Below are 17,062 nucleotides of genomic sequence, written 5' to 3'. Positions count from 1 at the left end.
GAAAGACAAATCATTTTGGCTAACGGATGTTTCAGCAAATTTTACTTTCAGTCCATACTCCGTCGCCAAATCAACGCATAAATCGTGTACTCGATCAATTTCGATTTTTGAAAAAGCTTGACCATAAATTTGTGGAAAATAAAACTCAATCAATTTCATCTTAAACCTTGGATCTAACATAATTGCTACGGCCATTACTCCATTGATCACAAACCAATACTCTTCAAACTTCTCTATCATTTCATATGCCATTTCCTTAATCACACCAACTTTAGATTTTTTTCACTCATTTAATGACAATCTAATATCACAAAAAATTGGAAATAAAAGGTTGGTGGTAGGATATTTTACTCCGAAAAACTTCTTTGTGAAGGTATAAAATATCTTAAGTTTGTCGCACATTTCCTTTGCCAACAACCAATCTTCATCATCTGGCAAACAATCATACTGTGGCTCACGTTGCTTTAGTCGAGCAAAAACCTTCTGATACTTAATAGCAGTATTAAGCATCAGGTATGTTGAGTTCCATCTTGTCTCACAATCAAGAACTAACTTATTTATACTCGAAATATTTAGTTGACGGGCGGCCTCTTCAAATTTCTCAACTCGTTTTGGTGTTGCTTTCCAGTAAGAAACACTATTACGAATCAATTCGATTGCTCCTTTGATCCCCTCTAATCCTTTCTTGACTATAAGAGCTAATATGTGTGCAAAACAACACATATGAAAAATATCTCCACCCGATAGTAAGTTACTTGATAATTTTTCTAGGAGAAGTTGGATCATAAGATCATTAGTGGAACAATTATCTACAGTAAGAGTGGATACTTTACCATCGATATTCCAGTCTAGCAGACATTCCATCAATGCGGATGACAGGACTTCAGCCGTGTGCGGACATGGCACATACATAAACCTAATACAAAATAAAATTCAGATGGTTGATTAGACCGTACTACGTAGCAACTAGTAATTAATCAGTAACAAAATTAATGGTAGTGATTTTTCATTTATGACGTGCATATCCAATGCCTGAAATCATTAAATGAATATGCGTACCTGATAATTCGGCTTTGCAAGATCCATGATTCATCGATGAAATGATCCGTAATAACCATGTATCCTTTCTTTTGCTTACTAGTTCACATATCAGTAGTCAACGCAATTTTACCTTGATGTTTTTGTAGCACCTCCATTGTTTTAGTTTTTTCTTCATCATAGATTTTAAGGATATCCCTTTTAATTGTGCTCCGAGATACCACCTTAAACAACGGTTGAAGCGCATTTGAATATCGTCTAAATCCGGCATGTTCAACGATGGAAAGCGGATACTCGTGTATGATTATCATATAAGCAAGTTCCTTCCTAGCGAACGATTGATCAAAACTGTACGTGTTAAGCTGACTTCTTCCGTCACTTTTTTTATTCGGAGTGATTATTGATTGTCTTATGTCTTGCTGTTTACGTCGAGGACATCTTTTCATGTGTGCGTGTAGATGCTTAGTCCCATTTGTGCTTTTTCCTCCTAATGGTTTATGACAATATTTGCAAACTACTTTGTCTTCCCCTTTTATCTTTTTCTTTTCAAAGTGGTTCCACACTATGGATCTTTTCTTCCCTGAAACTATAGCAATTTCACCTTCGGCATTATCACAATCACCTGTAATGTTTGCCTTGGCAGTTTCACCATGGTCATCATCCACTGGAGAACTTGAAATTGTCTCGACATGGTGTTTAGACTGTTCGGATTCACCTCGTGTGGATATAGTTGTCATTTTGGGATCACTGTGTAATATACACATAAAGTAATATAATATATATAATAAAGAAAGCTTAAATAATATAATATAATCAATAAAATAATTAAATAATATAATATAATTTCTTAGTTTAAATATAATATAAATAATTAATGATATCTTATACTTTTACGTTTTCTTTTATAATATAATATAATTTCTTAGTTTAAATATAATATAAATAATTAATGATATCTTATACTTTTACCTTTTCTTTTATAATATAATATAATATCTTAGTTTAAATATAATATAAATAAATAATAAAAATATAAAATCCTAAAATGGGAACGTACGGGGCGGGCATGGGGCGGGGACCTAGAATCCCATCCCCGCCCCATCCCCGCTTCACTAATTTCGGGTATTACCCATACCCAACCCCAAACCCGTTTGTACGGGTAAAACCCTACCCAATAGGGGCGGGTACCCACGGGGATGGGTTTGGGTGGGGAAAATGGACATCCCTAGTGAATCCAGACGAAACTACTTCTCTTGTAGTTGAGCGATATGATCTTGCCATTTTCTATCTTACGAGTTGAATTGAAAGATTGACTTGAGATTATATATCTGATAGGGCAAGATAAAAAGAAATCATAAACATCTTCGTCTCATCGTTTGTGATTCCGCAATATCTTGTTTCTCTACCATACGATTACGATTATTGTGAGGTGGTTGATAATTCTAGGCTGTTCTTCGGGAATATAAGTTCGGGTTATCAATTAGTTCCTGTTCACCTTGATTTTATCAAAAGACGGAACAAACTCGTAGGTTTATCTGTGGGAGACAGATTTATCTATTATCGTAGACTTTTCTGTGTGATACGGATTTGTTTACTCAAGTTTTCGACTTTGGGTCGTAGCAACTCTTGGTTGTGGGTGAGATCAGCTAAGGGAATCAAGTGTGTAGTATCCTGCTGGAATCAGAGATATAAGGAGTGCAACTGTACCTTGAATCAGTGTGAGGTTCAACTACAGTCCAGACCGAAGTTAGTTTGTAGTAGGCTAGTGTCTGTAGAGGCTTAATACAGTGTGGTTCAATCTGGACTAGGCCCCGGAGTTTTTCTGCATTTGCGGTTTCCTCGTTAACAAAACTTCTGGTGTCTGTGTTGTTTTTATTCCGCATTATATTTTGTTATATAATTGAAATATCACAGGTTGTGCGTTGTATCGATCAATTGTGAAATCCAACCTTTGGTTGTTGATTGTAAATTGATTGATCCTTGGATATTGGTCTTTGGTACCATCTAAGGTTATATCTCTTGTATTTGATAAAGACTCACAGATTTCTATTTGTTTGAGTATAGATCAAATCGAGAGATAGAGATATCAACTCCTTGATATACTTTTTATTAAGATTGAGTCTGACTGTCTATTTGATTCTCTTAAAAGTATATTAGAGTTAGTCCATACAGATTGCTAATCGAAATATTGGGTGAGGTTGTTAGACACCCGCATTTTCAATTGGTATTAGAGCAGGCAAACACATTAAACCTTATAATTTTGTGTTTGTCCGATCTTGAAAAGTCTATACCTATGGGAAATTTTTTTGGAAGACTTGCTCGTGGCATCTGTAACGCACACCAGAACTCCTTAAATACTGTTCAAAGATTATTACTCTCTAGACATACGGTCTCTCTTAATAATCTTGTGCCATCTAGTATACCGCCGAATCTAGATGATGAGAAATAGTCTAAAAAAAAAACTTCTAAGAAGAATTTTCAGAGGAAACATGATCAACGCGCAAAGGTATGGACCCTCACAAGAATCATTCTTAATCTCTTTGAGGAATACTATTGTAATGGATCAATTGACAAGGATCTGTTTAGAGCGTTTGAAAATGTTTTGAAATTCTTAGAAAAGCTTAATTCCATAGAGAAATTGAATCTTTTTGGAAAAAAAACTTTGTACATGTCAAATCATGTTCTCATGGTGTACAAACTGCTCCAACTACCTACTCATGTGAAGTTGATAAAAAGATTTCCTATGAGGTTGGTAAAGGAACCATTTATCATAAAAAGTCACTTCCGTGTCTTAAGAAAAAGATCTTAAAGAACTTTGAGTATTATCACTATGATTATGTTCCTGGTTCTAATCACAAATGTCAAACGAAAAAATTGCATGAGAAATCCTCTGCACTTTCCACCACCTGAATTCAGGATTGGCTCCACCCCATTTGTATATAACTTGAAATGGGGCAAGTATCGGTTTGACTTTGTTTATGTAATATTTTCTGACAAAAGCTTTTCAAAAAGATGGTGTAGGTACATTTTCCTTCTAAATACGGGTATTTACTCCCAGAATGCGTACCTCAAAAATCCTATTTTCCTCTTTGTGGATTGCGGTTCGTGTACGAGTCAAGCCCATCTGTGGGTATAAAAGAAGTATGGGCACGCATACCCTCCTTCCTCCCTCATCAGTCCGCGTACGTGAACTATTCTAGGGTTCATGTATTGTCTCCATTAAAGCTTTTTGGAGAACAATTTGTGAAGGGATTCCTTAAGAAACTAGTCAAGTAAGTAATCTCTTTTACACTCCTTTATTTCCTTCTAGAATCATGAAGAATGTTAAGGGTTCAAAAGGATTTTCAAATAACCTAGGTTCTTCATCCTCTTCAATGAATCTTCATATTGAACAAAATTCTATTAGGATTAGATTTGTGAATGAATCCTGTGGCAAGGTTTTTGAAAATATTTCTACTACTGGGTTTATTCTAGAAAAGAAATTGGATGATGTAAATGGGTATAAGGAGGATTTAACTTGCTTTGAAAAATTCAAGCTTGGAAACATCTTTGATGGCCTTGGTGAAGGTTTTGATACTCTTACTAGAATCTTGAGGTCAATAAAGAAAGGATTCTAGTTAATAGAGAATTGATTTCGAAGATTACCAAAATCTCTTTGGGTAATTTTCGCCTTCCTAGACCAAGAGATGAAAGACCTTCAAATGAAGCCATTTCAAATGGTCTTTGTGGTAAAAGTGTTGTGTGGAATGGAGGAAAATTTCCTACTAATCAGCTAGATTTTCCTCTAAAATCTTTTGGAAAATTGGGTATTTCTAACCTTTGTCCTTCCACGGTTGAGAATTCTCGTTGGAGTCGTGAGTTTGCGGAATTGGTCTATTACCTTGTGATGGAAATCAAAGATCTTGACATTTGTGGATTCATTATTTTCCAAATATTAGACATGACTTCCGTTGACAAGAAGTTAGGCTACCCATGCTTGAGCGTATTTGTCGCAACTTCTCCATTGAACCCATTGGGAACCCCATTGGAACCCCCAAGCTTGTTCGGCCGTGTACCTTCAATCGAATGAAGGAATATGCTTGCAAGAGACAAAGGCATGACACAATTGATGGCTCGAGTGATCCTTCTACGAAGCTTCTTCGCCAAATTTACAAAGGTATTTGTAAGTTGAATACCAAAGTAAGTTGTGTTCAAGAACAATTACTTGTGATTGCTACCAAGTACCCGAATATTAAAGAAGACATGGACAAGGTTCGTTACACCTTCATGGTCTCCGAAGATGAAGATGATGAGTAGTTTCTCGTGCTTCTTTATATTGGTGTTAAAAAAAAATTGGCATTGTCTAGGAAACTTCTTAAGAGAATTTTTATTCTTGTTTTTGCTTAAGAAGGATAACTAGGGTTTGGAATAGCCATTATTGTGAGTACACATAGCTATGTCCAACGTTTTCATCTTGCAATGTTTTTAGATTTATTTATTTAAATTCTAAAGTTGATTTGGAAGATGATTTTTCCAATATTAATCTTTATGGTTTTATATATTGCAATATGTTATGGGATATATTGCAATACCTTTATGTTTTGACTTCGTATCAGAGGATAATATTAATCTTTATGGTTTTATATATTGCAATATGTTATGGGATATGTGTGTTTGCGTCCGTGAACTATTATCGTCCGATACGAAGTCAAAAGTTATCTCTTTCATATGTCGATATGCATGTATTGATACAAGATCGATGAACTTTTGACAAAAAAAAGTTAAGCCTATTATTTCATTTATTGATGGAAGATAGGTTGTCTACAAAAAATTATGTCTATTATATGTCGTTATGCAAATAGTGATGAGAATAGAATGAATCTTTGTATATTCCGCAGTATTGATCTTCCCTGATCCATATCTTACGTATATACTCTGCGGCTCCATAAATCTTCTTATGTGAGCATTTCCAACTAAACTAATCATGAATTCGTTTGTGGTTAACTTGGTTGAGTATTCCGATTAAATTAATCATGGGTTCTCTTGTGATTAATTTAATTGAGAATTTTGGATACAAAATCATTTCCTTTGTGATCTTAGGTGTCCAAAGAAATCCTTCTTTTCTTGTGAAAGTAAGGTCACTCTCGTTGTTCTTTCGGGAATGACATCAAATGGGGGAGGTTCTTTTGAACTTGCGCTTAATTTCCATATCTTTGTGGGGAGTGCGGGTGTGGAATATTTTAGAAGTTATCTTGTATATTTATAAACTCCTTGATGAATGCATTTATCTTCGGCTTTATGATTGCATCTAAACAAAGTTGATATGTACTTTTCTTTGGTCTTGAAGCGTCTCTGTCGAAATTTCATTAGGATCCCGTTTTCGTACCTTTGACAATTTTATTGACAAAAAGGGGGAGAAGTAATATGTAGTTCACACTACAAATACATATGGTTTTCGGATCATTATGTAAGGGGGAGTGGTTTTCATGTTGAGAAGAAAGTATTAACTAAGGGGGAGTGATACATATCACCATAGTATTGTTGTCAAAGTTCTGATACAATTGAACTTTGATACTGTGTAATAATACTATGACACTGTGTAACAATGATCGAGAGCTTTTGTTTTCTCATTGTTATGGCTACGGATCTTCAACAACTATGGTGTTGAACTGAACATCTATGGAATCATGGGATTACTTGGAAAAGACGAAGTTTTCGAGATCAAGAATGTGGACGAGAATCTACAAAGTTTTATCTATTTTGTAATCCATATGTATTGATAGTTTTGTCACTAAAATTGACAAAGGGGGAGATTGTTAGAGCATTGCTCGGTCGAACTCACAAGCGTTGCTATCTCAAGCTTGTTTGTCAAATTTAGTTATCAAAACTATATATCTTGGTTTCTAGTCTACTTATAGCTAAGTCTCGGACTAGGATAGTTAAGTGTAGTTGAGCTCCAGACTCCACGACGATCATCTTACGAAGACGAAGAACTACTCAAGGAACCAATGGAACTTCGTCCGACTAAAAGGTATGTGGAGACTTGAACTTATCTATCACTCAAAAGTCTACCTACTCTATCTCCTACTCTTGAGACAAAAGTCGTATAAGTATGATAGTTTTCATACATACATATTTGTTATTTCGATCTGAGTTTACTCGCCTATCTATTTCTCGAAATATGTGTTGGTAAGCTTTCTCTTTAACCATTTTTCATCTTTATCCGTGACGAAAGTCATGATGACGTTTCAATCTTGAAAAAAATAGCTTTGATGACGATAGTTGTGAATAACGACTGTTATAACATTATAGAAGAATGTTTCAATTATTGAAATGTGGAGTTGAGATTACCATCTATGGATATAAGCATATATAGTGTGTTCACACATTAGTGTATAAATCCATGTGCCGGAAACCAAGTGTGTGCATATGTGTGCATATGTGTGCATACGGTATTGGGAAAGGAGACAGGTTGGGTACGCGTACCCGTACGCGTACTGGCGGAACTTTTCCTCCCGGAAAATTCTACTGAGTTTGGAGTTTACGAACTCATAAACCAGTCACCTTAGGTACGCGTACTGGCGGAACTTTTCTACCCGAAAAATTCTGCTGAGTTTGGAAACTCAAATCCGGTAGCTAAGGTACGCATACCCGTACGCGTACCCAAGCTGGTTATTTCTTAAATTGGTAGTTCATGAACTTAAACAATAAATTATAAGGAATGCAATCTTTGTAAACCGTGGCTATATTGTTGATGAATTGATTCAAATGAATCAAACCGATTTTGATTCAATTGTGTCTATGCATAAAGACCTAAGCAATTGAACAACTCTTCAACTAGTTCTCTTGAAATCATTTGAACTTATTATGAGAAAGATGAATACGATTAATATGAAAGTGCTCATATGACTAACCATTGGTTAACTATTTGTAAACCAACTAAGTGTGCACGTCTAGGTAGGTTACTCAAACCTAAATGAAATATATTTCGTTTGTGTGTGACAAGCTAAGTCCCGATCTAACGGTTGAAAGATATTAGCTTGGTTAAATCAGGTTTTTCATCTAACGGTGAATATTGAATGCTTTGTTACTAAGCTAACATTGATTGCAAATCCTGATTAGAAAACTATATAAAGGAGAACTCTAGCAACTGGAAAAACTAATCCCCACACCTCATGTGTGATACTAGTTGGTTTAGCTAGAGTCGATTCTCCTTTAACCTTAGGTTTCTTCTCGAGACCCTTTAGGTTAACGACTTAAAGACTTCATTGGGATTGTGAAGCCAGACGAAACTACTTCTCTTGTAGTTGGGCAATCTGATCTTCCCATTTTCTATCATACGAGTTCAATTGAAAGATTGACTTGAGATTATATCTCCGATAGGGCAAGATAAAAAGAAATCACAAACATCTTCGTCTCATCGTTTGTGATTCCGCAATATCTTGTTTCGCTACCATACGATTAAGAATATTGTGAGGTGATTGATAATTCTAGGTTGTTCTTCGGGAATATAAGTCCGGGTTACCAATTAGTTCCTGTTCACCTTGATTTTATCAAAAGATGGAAAAAACTCGTAGGTTTATCTGTGGGAGACAGATTTATTTATTATCGTAGACTTTTCTGTGTGATACATATTTGTTTAATCAAGTCTTCGACTTTGGGTCGTAGCAACTCTTGGTTGTGGGTGAGATCAGCTAAGGGAATTAAGTGCGTAGTATCCTGCTGGGATCATAGACGTATTGAGCGCAATTGTACCTTGAATCAGTGTGAGGTTCAACTACAGTCCAGACCGAAGTTAGTTTGTAGTAGGATAGTGTCTGTAGCGTCTTAATACAGTGTGGTGTTCAATCTGGACTAGGTCCCGGGGTTTTTCTGCATTTGCGGTTTCCTCGTTAACAAAACTTTTGATCTCTGTGTTATTTCTATTCCGCATTATATTTTGTTATATAATTGTAATATCACAGGTTGTGCGTTGTATCGATCAATTGTGAAATCCAACCTTTGGTTATTGATTGGAAATTGATTGATCCTTGGATATTGGTCTTTGGTACCATCCAAGTTTATATCTCTTGTATTTGATAAAGACTCACAGATTTCTATTTGTTTGAGTATTAATTAAATCGAGAGATAGAGATATTAACTCCTTGATATATTTTTTATTAAGATTGAGTCTGACTGTCTAGTTAATTCTCTTAAAAGTATATTAGAGTTAGTCCATACAGATTGCTAATCGAAATATTGGATGAGGTTGTTAGACCCCGTATTTTCAACTATATAAAGGGAGCAAGCTAGAAAAGTTGGGACACCGAAAGCTTAGAATAGCCACGCCTTCTTGTTTCACGTCTCTATACAATTAAGTGTTTTTGTGAGAAAGTAAAAATCCCCTTACGTGTATTTCTTGGATTTACACAGCAATTATTCTTTTGTCTTTTGTCCTTCCCTTAAGCAAAAGACAAACGAACGTTTATTCCAAGAGCAACAAAAGTTTTCTCTCTCTCCTTCAAGTTTACACACTACTACACTAGTGGTGAATACAAGCTATAAGGAAAAAGCGGCAGCAAGTTTTCTTTTTCCTCCCGCAACAACGCCAATCGGTGATTTTGAAGATAAAGCTTAAAGTGGAATTTGCTGTTCTTCTTGGAGGTTTGGATTAGCGAGCTAAGGTGCACAAATCTCTTACCCCCTGTTAGCTATTATTAACATCTGCATGTTGGATTTTTATTGAAAATTTTTTAAAACCAATTTCCGCTGCGTTTTACAATCGATCCTAACAATTGGCATGAAGATCTAGGTTTAGATCTTAATAATTCCAATTTTATTGATCATGATAGAGATTATGATTGGTTTTCAAAATTAGGGTTTTTCCAATTTGTGAGTTTGTTTGAGTTGATTGAACTCTAGATTTATCAATTTGAGAAATTTGATGCTAAAATTTATAATTGATTTGATTAATAAGACATGGATATGGTTGATTTTGTATGGGATGCAAATTAATGTATGTGTATGGCTAACTAATGTGATTGTGCTAGAGTGAGAAATCACCATGAGGGATATATGGGTTCCTTTGTATTTCTACATGAGATGTAAGAATTTGGTTAGATGTTTCCTGTGTAAACCAAAGTTTTCATGGGTATTCAACAGTATATCAATGAACATTAATCCTTGATTGGCTTAAGAGGTTAACTGAATTGTTTGTTAATGAAGACCAAAATTTGTTTTAGTATGTCCAAAATAGTTTTGGTACGGTATATTAAAACAAGTTTTTAAGGGGTCTTGGCACATTACAAACATCTACAGTTAGTTATCCCTTTAGATAACCAATGTTATACGGTACCAGTGTGTTTAGTTGGTGATTCAGAGCACTTTAGTAATGATGTAAATTAGTGAATAATGTTTGATTTATTCAAGTTGAATTTACATAATGATTATTGATTTATGTGCACATATTTTAGCTGTAGCATCATCTTGGATTAATTAGATTGGGAATCATAAAATCGCAATATTATTTTGGTTTATGCATGAGATGTGTGAATGGTGATTTCCCTTGTCTAAGAAATTAAGTGGGAGAGGGATTTTCGTATCTTGCGGCCTTCCATAAGAAAATCAGATTATATGAACGGTTTTGTTCTCCCTAGGAGACAATTCAGTTTATATAGATTCTGAAAATTGTCTATGGGTTACACTTAACTCAAAATAATTAATTTGATTTCCCTAAGGAAACAAATATTTATTTTAGAGGCCGAACATATCGGATTGTTGATTTTATATGACATGAGATGTCTAGGGTTGTTAAATCAATGGAAAGATCTTCTTCCTGAAAAACTATATGCGTAACTAATTCCCTAAGGAATGTTACGTATGTAAAGTTTTGGGAATCCGATGTTTATCGTAATACTAGGGAGTTGCGATAAATGAATCTTTTATTTTTGTTTTCGTTTTTTAAGAACTGTTTTATCTCACTGCGATTTATTTGTAATGCATGTTTAGATGTCGATGTCGAGCCTCGGTCCCTTACAGATTATCTTGAAAGAAAAACAGTTAACCGGTCCAAACTATGTTGATTGGCGAAGAAACTTGGATATTGTACTCACTGTACAAGATTACAATTTTGTTCTTAATGAACCAAACATGTACTCCCTGAACCCCAAGAAACAGCTGGTCCTCATGCTAGATGGAAGAAAGCCAATGATATGGCCAAGTGCTATATCATGGCTTCTATTTCCAATGTATTGCAGCATCAGTATGAGGGCTTTGAGAAAGATGGTGGTCTGAAGGAGATGTTTTCTGAACACAGTCGTCCCGCCAAAGCGGAAGCGACTAGAAAGCTAATGAACACTAAGATGCAAGAAGGAACTTTAGTTTGTGAGCACGTCATTCTTATGATGTCTCTGTTTAACGAATTGAAAACCCTTGGGTCAACTATCGATGCTGATATGAAAGTTGACATTGTTCTCAATTCCCTTCCCAGTTCCTTGCGCATTTCAAGTTGAATGTCAACATGAATAAGATAGTTTTAACTCTTCCTGAGTTACTTAACCAGTTTCAAACTGCGAAAGGAATTTTGCACAGTAAAAAGGCATCTGGAAGTGTTAACTTAGCGGAGGATTCTAAGCGCAAACCTAAGTGAAAGAATCCTAAGAAGAAAGGTCAGAAAACAGGCCCTTCAGCAAATCATGCTTTGGGTGTTAAAAAGAACAAGGGAGAAAGTGTTGCAAAACGAAAGTGTTTCCACTGCAACAAGACTGGTCATTGGAAGCGCAATTGCACGGAGTACTTAGCTAAGAAGAAATCATAAGGTAATTTTGAATCTTTAGTTGTTGAGGCAAATGTTTCCACTTATACATCAAACAGTTGGTGTATATATTCTGGAGCCACTAATCATGTATGCAATTCATTTCAGGGGTTTCAGATAACCAGACAACTAAGTAAAGGAGAAATTTACCTGAGCCTAGGTTCAGATGCAAGAGTTGCTGAGTTCGTCTTAGTAGTAGTAGTAACAATGAGAATAAGGTTTTAGTTTTGAAAGATTGTTTATATGTGCCAGACATTAGGCGGAATTTAATTTCAGTGTCTTGTCTCGTTAGAGATGGTTTGACAATTAAATTTGATTCTTTTAAGGTTTTAATAATTAAAGATAGATTAGTTATCTTTACTGGTGTGTTGGCACATGGTTTATATCTTATTTCTCCTGTTGTTCCTTGTGTTTTAAATAATGAATGTATACCATCTTTTAACACTCTTAAAAGGAAAATTCCTTTTATTAATGCTACATACTTATGGCATCTAAGGCTTGGTCATACCAACCTTAACATGATCAAACGTTTGGTTCAAAATATATCTATGGATTCTTTAGATATTGAACCATGGTCAGTTTGTGAACCCTGTTAGGAATGTAAAATGAGCAAGAGACCCTTTACAGGGAAATGTGTTAGAGCCAATGAAGTATTAGAATTAATTAGTTCGCACTGATGTATGTGGACCGATGAATGTTAGAGCTAGAGGTGGCTATGTGTATTTCATCACTTTCACTGATGATTATTCTAGATATGGATACATCTACCTTATGCATCATAAGTCTGATTCTTTTGAAAAGTTCAAAGAATACAATGCAGAGGTCGAAAACCAAACATGAAAGAAATTGAAAGCCATTCGATCAGATCGAGGCGGTGAGTATCTTTCAACTCTGTTTGGTGCATACTTAGTAGAACATGGGATTGTATCCCAGTTGACTGCACCTGGAACACCACAACAAAATGGTGTGGCAGAGAGAAGGAATAGAACTTTACTAGAAATGATAAGGTCCATGATGAGTTATACTTCATTACCTATATATTTTTGGGGATTAGCCTTAGAAACAACACCATATATTCTGAATTTGGTACCTAGTAAGGCAGTTCCTAAGACACCCAGGGAGCTGTGGTCTGGGCGTAAGCCAAGTATACGACATTTAAGAATTTGGGGTTGTCCTGCACATGTGCTAAAAGGAAAGTCTAGTAAATTAGAATCAAGGTCAGAATTTTTTTTGTTTGTAGGCTATCCAAAAGGTACTCGAGCTGGTTTATTTTATAATCCGAAAGAGAAAAGTTGGTAGTAAGTACTGATGCAATGTTTCTTGAAGACGATTATATGATGGACTGTAAACCTCGAACTAAAGTTGTGCTTGAAGAGTTGTGTGATAATGGTTCAGTGGGAGTTAGTAGTACTTCTAGTTCACTTCCAGTAAACAATGAAGAGTCTAACAAAACTGCTCCATTTTTGCGAATAACAACTTTTGATATTCCTGAATTTAATGAACAAGCTAGTAATAATATACATACAAATTCACCATAGGTTTTGCAACAACCAATAGTTCAGCAGGATCCTCCGATCTTTAATGAATAATTAGTTGATCCGGGTCTTCATATGCATGAAGAAGTGGTGCATCCACAACCTGAAGTTGAACCTCAAGTTCAACCACAAGTTCAACCACAAGTTGTAGGACAATCGGAGCAACAAGTTGAACAAATAGTTGTTTCCCAACCAAACCAGCCTCGTCGTAGTACTAGACCAAGGAAACGAAATCCTAAGTATGCTGAGTTCTTCGGTGAAAATTTTCAAGTTATCCTAGATGAGCAGGATTCAAATCCTACTAGTTACAACGAGGCAGTAAATGACCCTGAATCGAGAAAATGGTTGTCCGGTATGGATACTAAAATAGAATTCATGGATCCTAATGGAGTCTGGATTATTGTAGATCTACCACCCAATATTAAACCCATTGGGTGAATGGATTTACAAGAAGAAAAGAGGACCATATGGAAAGGTTGAAACCTATAAAGCTAGGCTGGTGGCGAAAGGGTACACTCAGAAAGAGGGAATCGATTATGAGGATACTTTGTCGCCAGTATCAATGCTTAAGTCCATTAGAATACTCTTGTTCATTGCAACTCATTTGACTATGAGATTTGGCAAATGGACGTCAAGACTGCTTTTTTGAATGGCAATCTTGAAGAGGACATTTACATGATCTAACCAGAAGGATATGCAATTAAAGGCCAGGAACATAAAGTATGCAAGTTGCATAAGTCTATTTATGGACTTAAGCAAGCATCTCGAAGTTGGAATATTAGATTTGATGAGGCCATTAAATCTATAGGTTTTGAGCAAAATCTTGATGAACCGTGTGTTTACAAGAAAACTCAAGGAAACATGGTGATGTTTTTGGTATTGTATGTAGATGATATATTACTCATTGGAAACGATGTAGAAGCATTATCATCAGTAAAGCTATGGTTGTCCAATCAATTTAGTATGAAAGACTTGGGAGAGGCCAGTTACATTCTAGGCATTAAAATTCTCAGAAATCGAAATGATAGAATGATAGGCTTATCCCAAGCCACTTACATTGACAAATTGCTGGAGAGATTTGCTATGCAAAACTCAAAGAAGGGTTTCTTACCCTATAGACATGGCATTAAGTTTATAAAAACCCTTTTTCCCAAGACATCAAAGGAAATGCAAGAAATGAGTAATATACCTTATGCTTCGGCTGTATGTAGTCTTATGTATGCCATGCTATGTACTAGGGCAGACATTTGTTATGCAGTTGGGATGGTCAGTCGGTTCCAGTCCAATCCAGGACGAGAACATTGGATTGCCGTAAAACATATTCTAAAGTATCTCAGGAGAACTAGAGATTATATGTTGGTTTACGGATCCGAAGATTTGGTACCTCTTGGTTATGCCGATTCTGATTTCCAATCAGATGAGGATAAGAGAAAGTCAACTTCAGGATATGTGTTCACATTAGGTGGAGCAGCCGTTAGTTGGAGAAGTGTCAAGCAAAAGTGTATTGCTGACTCTACTATTGAAGATGAATATGTAGCGGCTTCCGAAGCAGCTAAGGAAGCAGTATGGCAAGTGGGAGATTGTTGGGGTTATGCCCAAAAAAATAGTTTAACAATCGCATTTTAAATATTGTTTAACAGTTTATTTTAAACATGCTTTGTGAGATACGATCAAATATATTAGTTGTAATTTATACAGTAGGAGATATAATATATTGGTGACATTTTAGTTCGTAATCTATGTGAATTATTTTGATTGATTAGAATATAACTTTTTATGATTATTACGTACGTATTATAATAAATCTCATCATAGAAGTGGAGACTTTTAAATCTAGCAGGTTGATGTAATTGGATTATGTCGAACCGGTCGGTTAGTTCTATTCATTATTTATCAGCTAATTGAATGGATCTAATTTACTACTTTACACAAGTTCTTAATCCTGAAAATGTGTATATACCTTACGTGTATTTCCGGTTATCTTGTTTTACCAAGCAGTGAGGTCATTTGGATCCAATATCTGGGTAAGATGGATGGTTGTGAGTGTGCAGTAAGAATATGTATATTCAATACGGTATCCGCCTCGGATGTGTATTCCCTTGGATTATTGTGAGGCAATTATTACTCTAGACTGGTCAGTGGTTGCTTAAATTGTTTAAGTAATTATTAGAATAATAATTTGAAAAGTGCATCGAGGACCAAAATATAAATTCTGCATAGGATCTGATATGTAAGTATTACAAGCCTATGATAATTTATGAATATCGGTATTAGCGGAGGGACTTATTGTAAGAAAGTAGATGAGGGTTTTACTTTTATTAAAACAGGTAATTTTAGAGTGTTTGTCAACTACAAGTCTTTGTTGTAGTGACTTGTAATTTCTTAATCGTATTTGAAATTGTGTGAGGCACAAGAAATTCTATACGGTTAAGGAAAGCTAAAATTGCTTGTAGTCCAAGAAACCTAATTTTATTTGGAGAAGGTTTTGAGAACAAGAAGGATAGCTCCTTATATGAAAACTATATAAGGGGAGAAAGCTAGAAAAGTTGGGACACCGAAAGCTTATAATAGCCACGCCTTCTTGTTCTCACGTCCCTATACAATTAAGTGTTTTTGTGAGAAAGTAAAAATCCCCTTACGTGTCTTTCTTGGATTTACACAGCAATTGTTGTTTTGTCTTTGTCCTTCCCTTAAGCAAAAGATAAACGAACGTTTATTCCAAGAACAACAAAAGTTTTTTTTCTCTCCTTCAAGTTTACACAGTAGTGGTAAATACAATCTATAACAAAAAGGGGGCAGCAAGTTTTCTTCTTCCTCCCGCAACAACGCCAATCGGTGATTTTGGAGATAAAGCTTAAAATGGAATTTGTTGTTCTGTAGGATCAGAATCTCGCAACAATAATATCTTAGCGAAATTATCAACAACACAACACAACAGCGTCGCAGAACAACTTCAGAAATGATATAATAAACGACGTCAACTAAAATCATGAGAAAGATGTGACGGTCCTGCGAAAATTAGAGAGTTTGCGAGATTAAGATTTGTAAGGTTGCGAGAATGTCGCAAGTCATATTCGAAAATAAAGGACAGATTAGCTTTCATCCACTATGTATTTCCCTATAAATAGTCGTTCAGTTGTAAAGGGGAGGAGAGAGATCTTTTTTGAGTAAGAAACAAGTAAATAGGAGAGAGAAAGTCTAGAGCAGAGGTCATTCTTGTTTCCTTTATCTTTTCTTGTAAGAATATTCAAAGATTGATCAATAAAATTAAGAGTGTAAATCTAAAAATGAGTTGAGTAATAATGAAGTCATATGAGGGGTGTAGTGTAGGATTTCTTGCAACTACATAATGGCGCTAGAAACAGGGAACTTGAAGATCGAAAGTTGAAGATTGTTGTTGAGATTAATATTGAGATTTGTGAAGATTTAGAGTGATTGATTAAGAATTTTACATAATTTCTTGCAATTTGTTAACATTGAAGAAAAGGCTAGAAGGAGAAATACATCCGAACAACCGACTACTGTTAGAAGAAGTAAGAGAATTGCTGGGAGAGAAAGAAGTGAAATGGGAGAATCTGCTAGAATGAGAAGTAATAGAGAAAATCAAATTCAACAACCAATTCAACAAACACTAGTACAAGGGAGGAATACAGATTATGATAGGGTGAGTATACACACTTGGCAATCAAATTCGGCAGAAGAAGTAGAAGAAGAGCAA

The 17,062-nt window shown here is 35.4% G+C and overlaps 1 protein-coding gene across 1 annotated transcript; it reads left to right on the top strand.

Annotated features, from left to right (window-relative positions):
• Positions 1-11,225: 11,225 nt before the first annotated feature.
• On the top strand, positions 11,226-11,644 carry LOC113272235. The gene is made up of 2 exons (XM_026522106.1): positions 11,226-11,375; positions 11,486-11,644. Exons 1-2 carry the CDS (start codon positions 11,226-11,228, stop codon positions 11,642-11,644), a joined length of 309 nt encoding a protein of 102 aa, XP_026377891.1.
• The last annotated feature ends 5,418 nt before the right edge of the window (positions 11,645-17,062 follow it).

Source organism: Papaver somniferum, chromosome 4 (assembly GCF_003573695.1).
Source record: "Papaver somniferum cultivar HN1 chromosome 4, ASM357369v1, whole genome shotgun sequence".
NCBI lineage: Eukaryota > Viridiplantae > Streptophyta > Magnoliopsida > Ranunculales > Papaveraceae > Papaver > Papaver somniferum.
The sequence above is the reverse complement of the archived record's forward strand: the minus strand, read 5'-3'. Positions and strand labels throughout refer to the sequence as shown.

What these genes read in the sequence shown, in the direction of transcription:
- LOC113272235 (XM_026522106.1), top strand. Translation starts at nt 11,226, where the DNA reads ATGGCTTCTATTTCCAATGTATTGCAGCATCAGTATGAGGGCTTTGAG. An exon ending in AGATGCAAGAAGGAACTTTA is followed by an intron (nt 11,376 to 11,485) that starts GTTTGTGAGCAC and finishes TTCCCTTCCCAG; the next exon opens with TTCCTTGCGCATTTCAAGTT.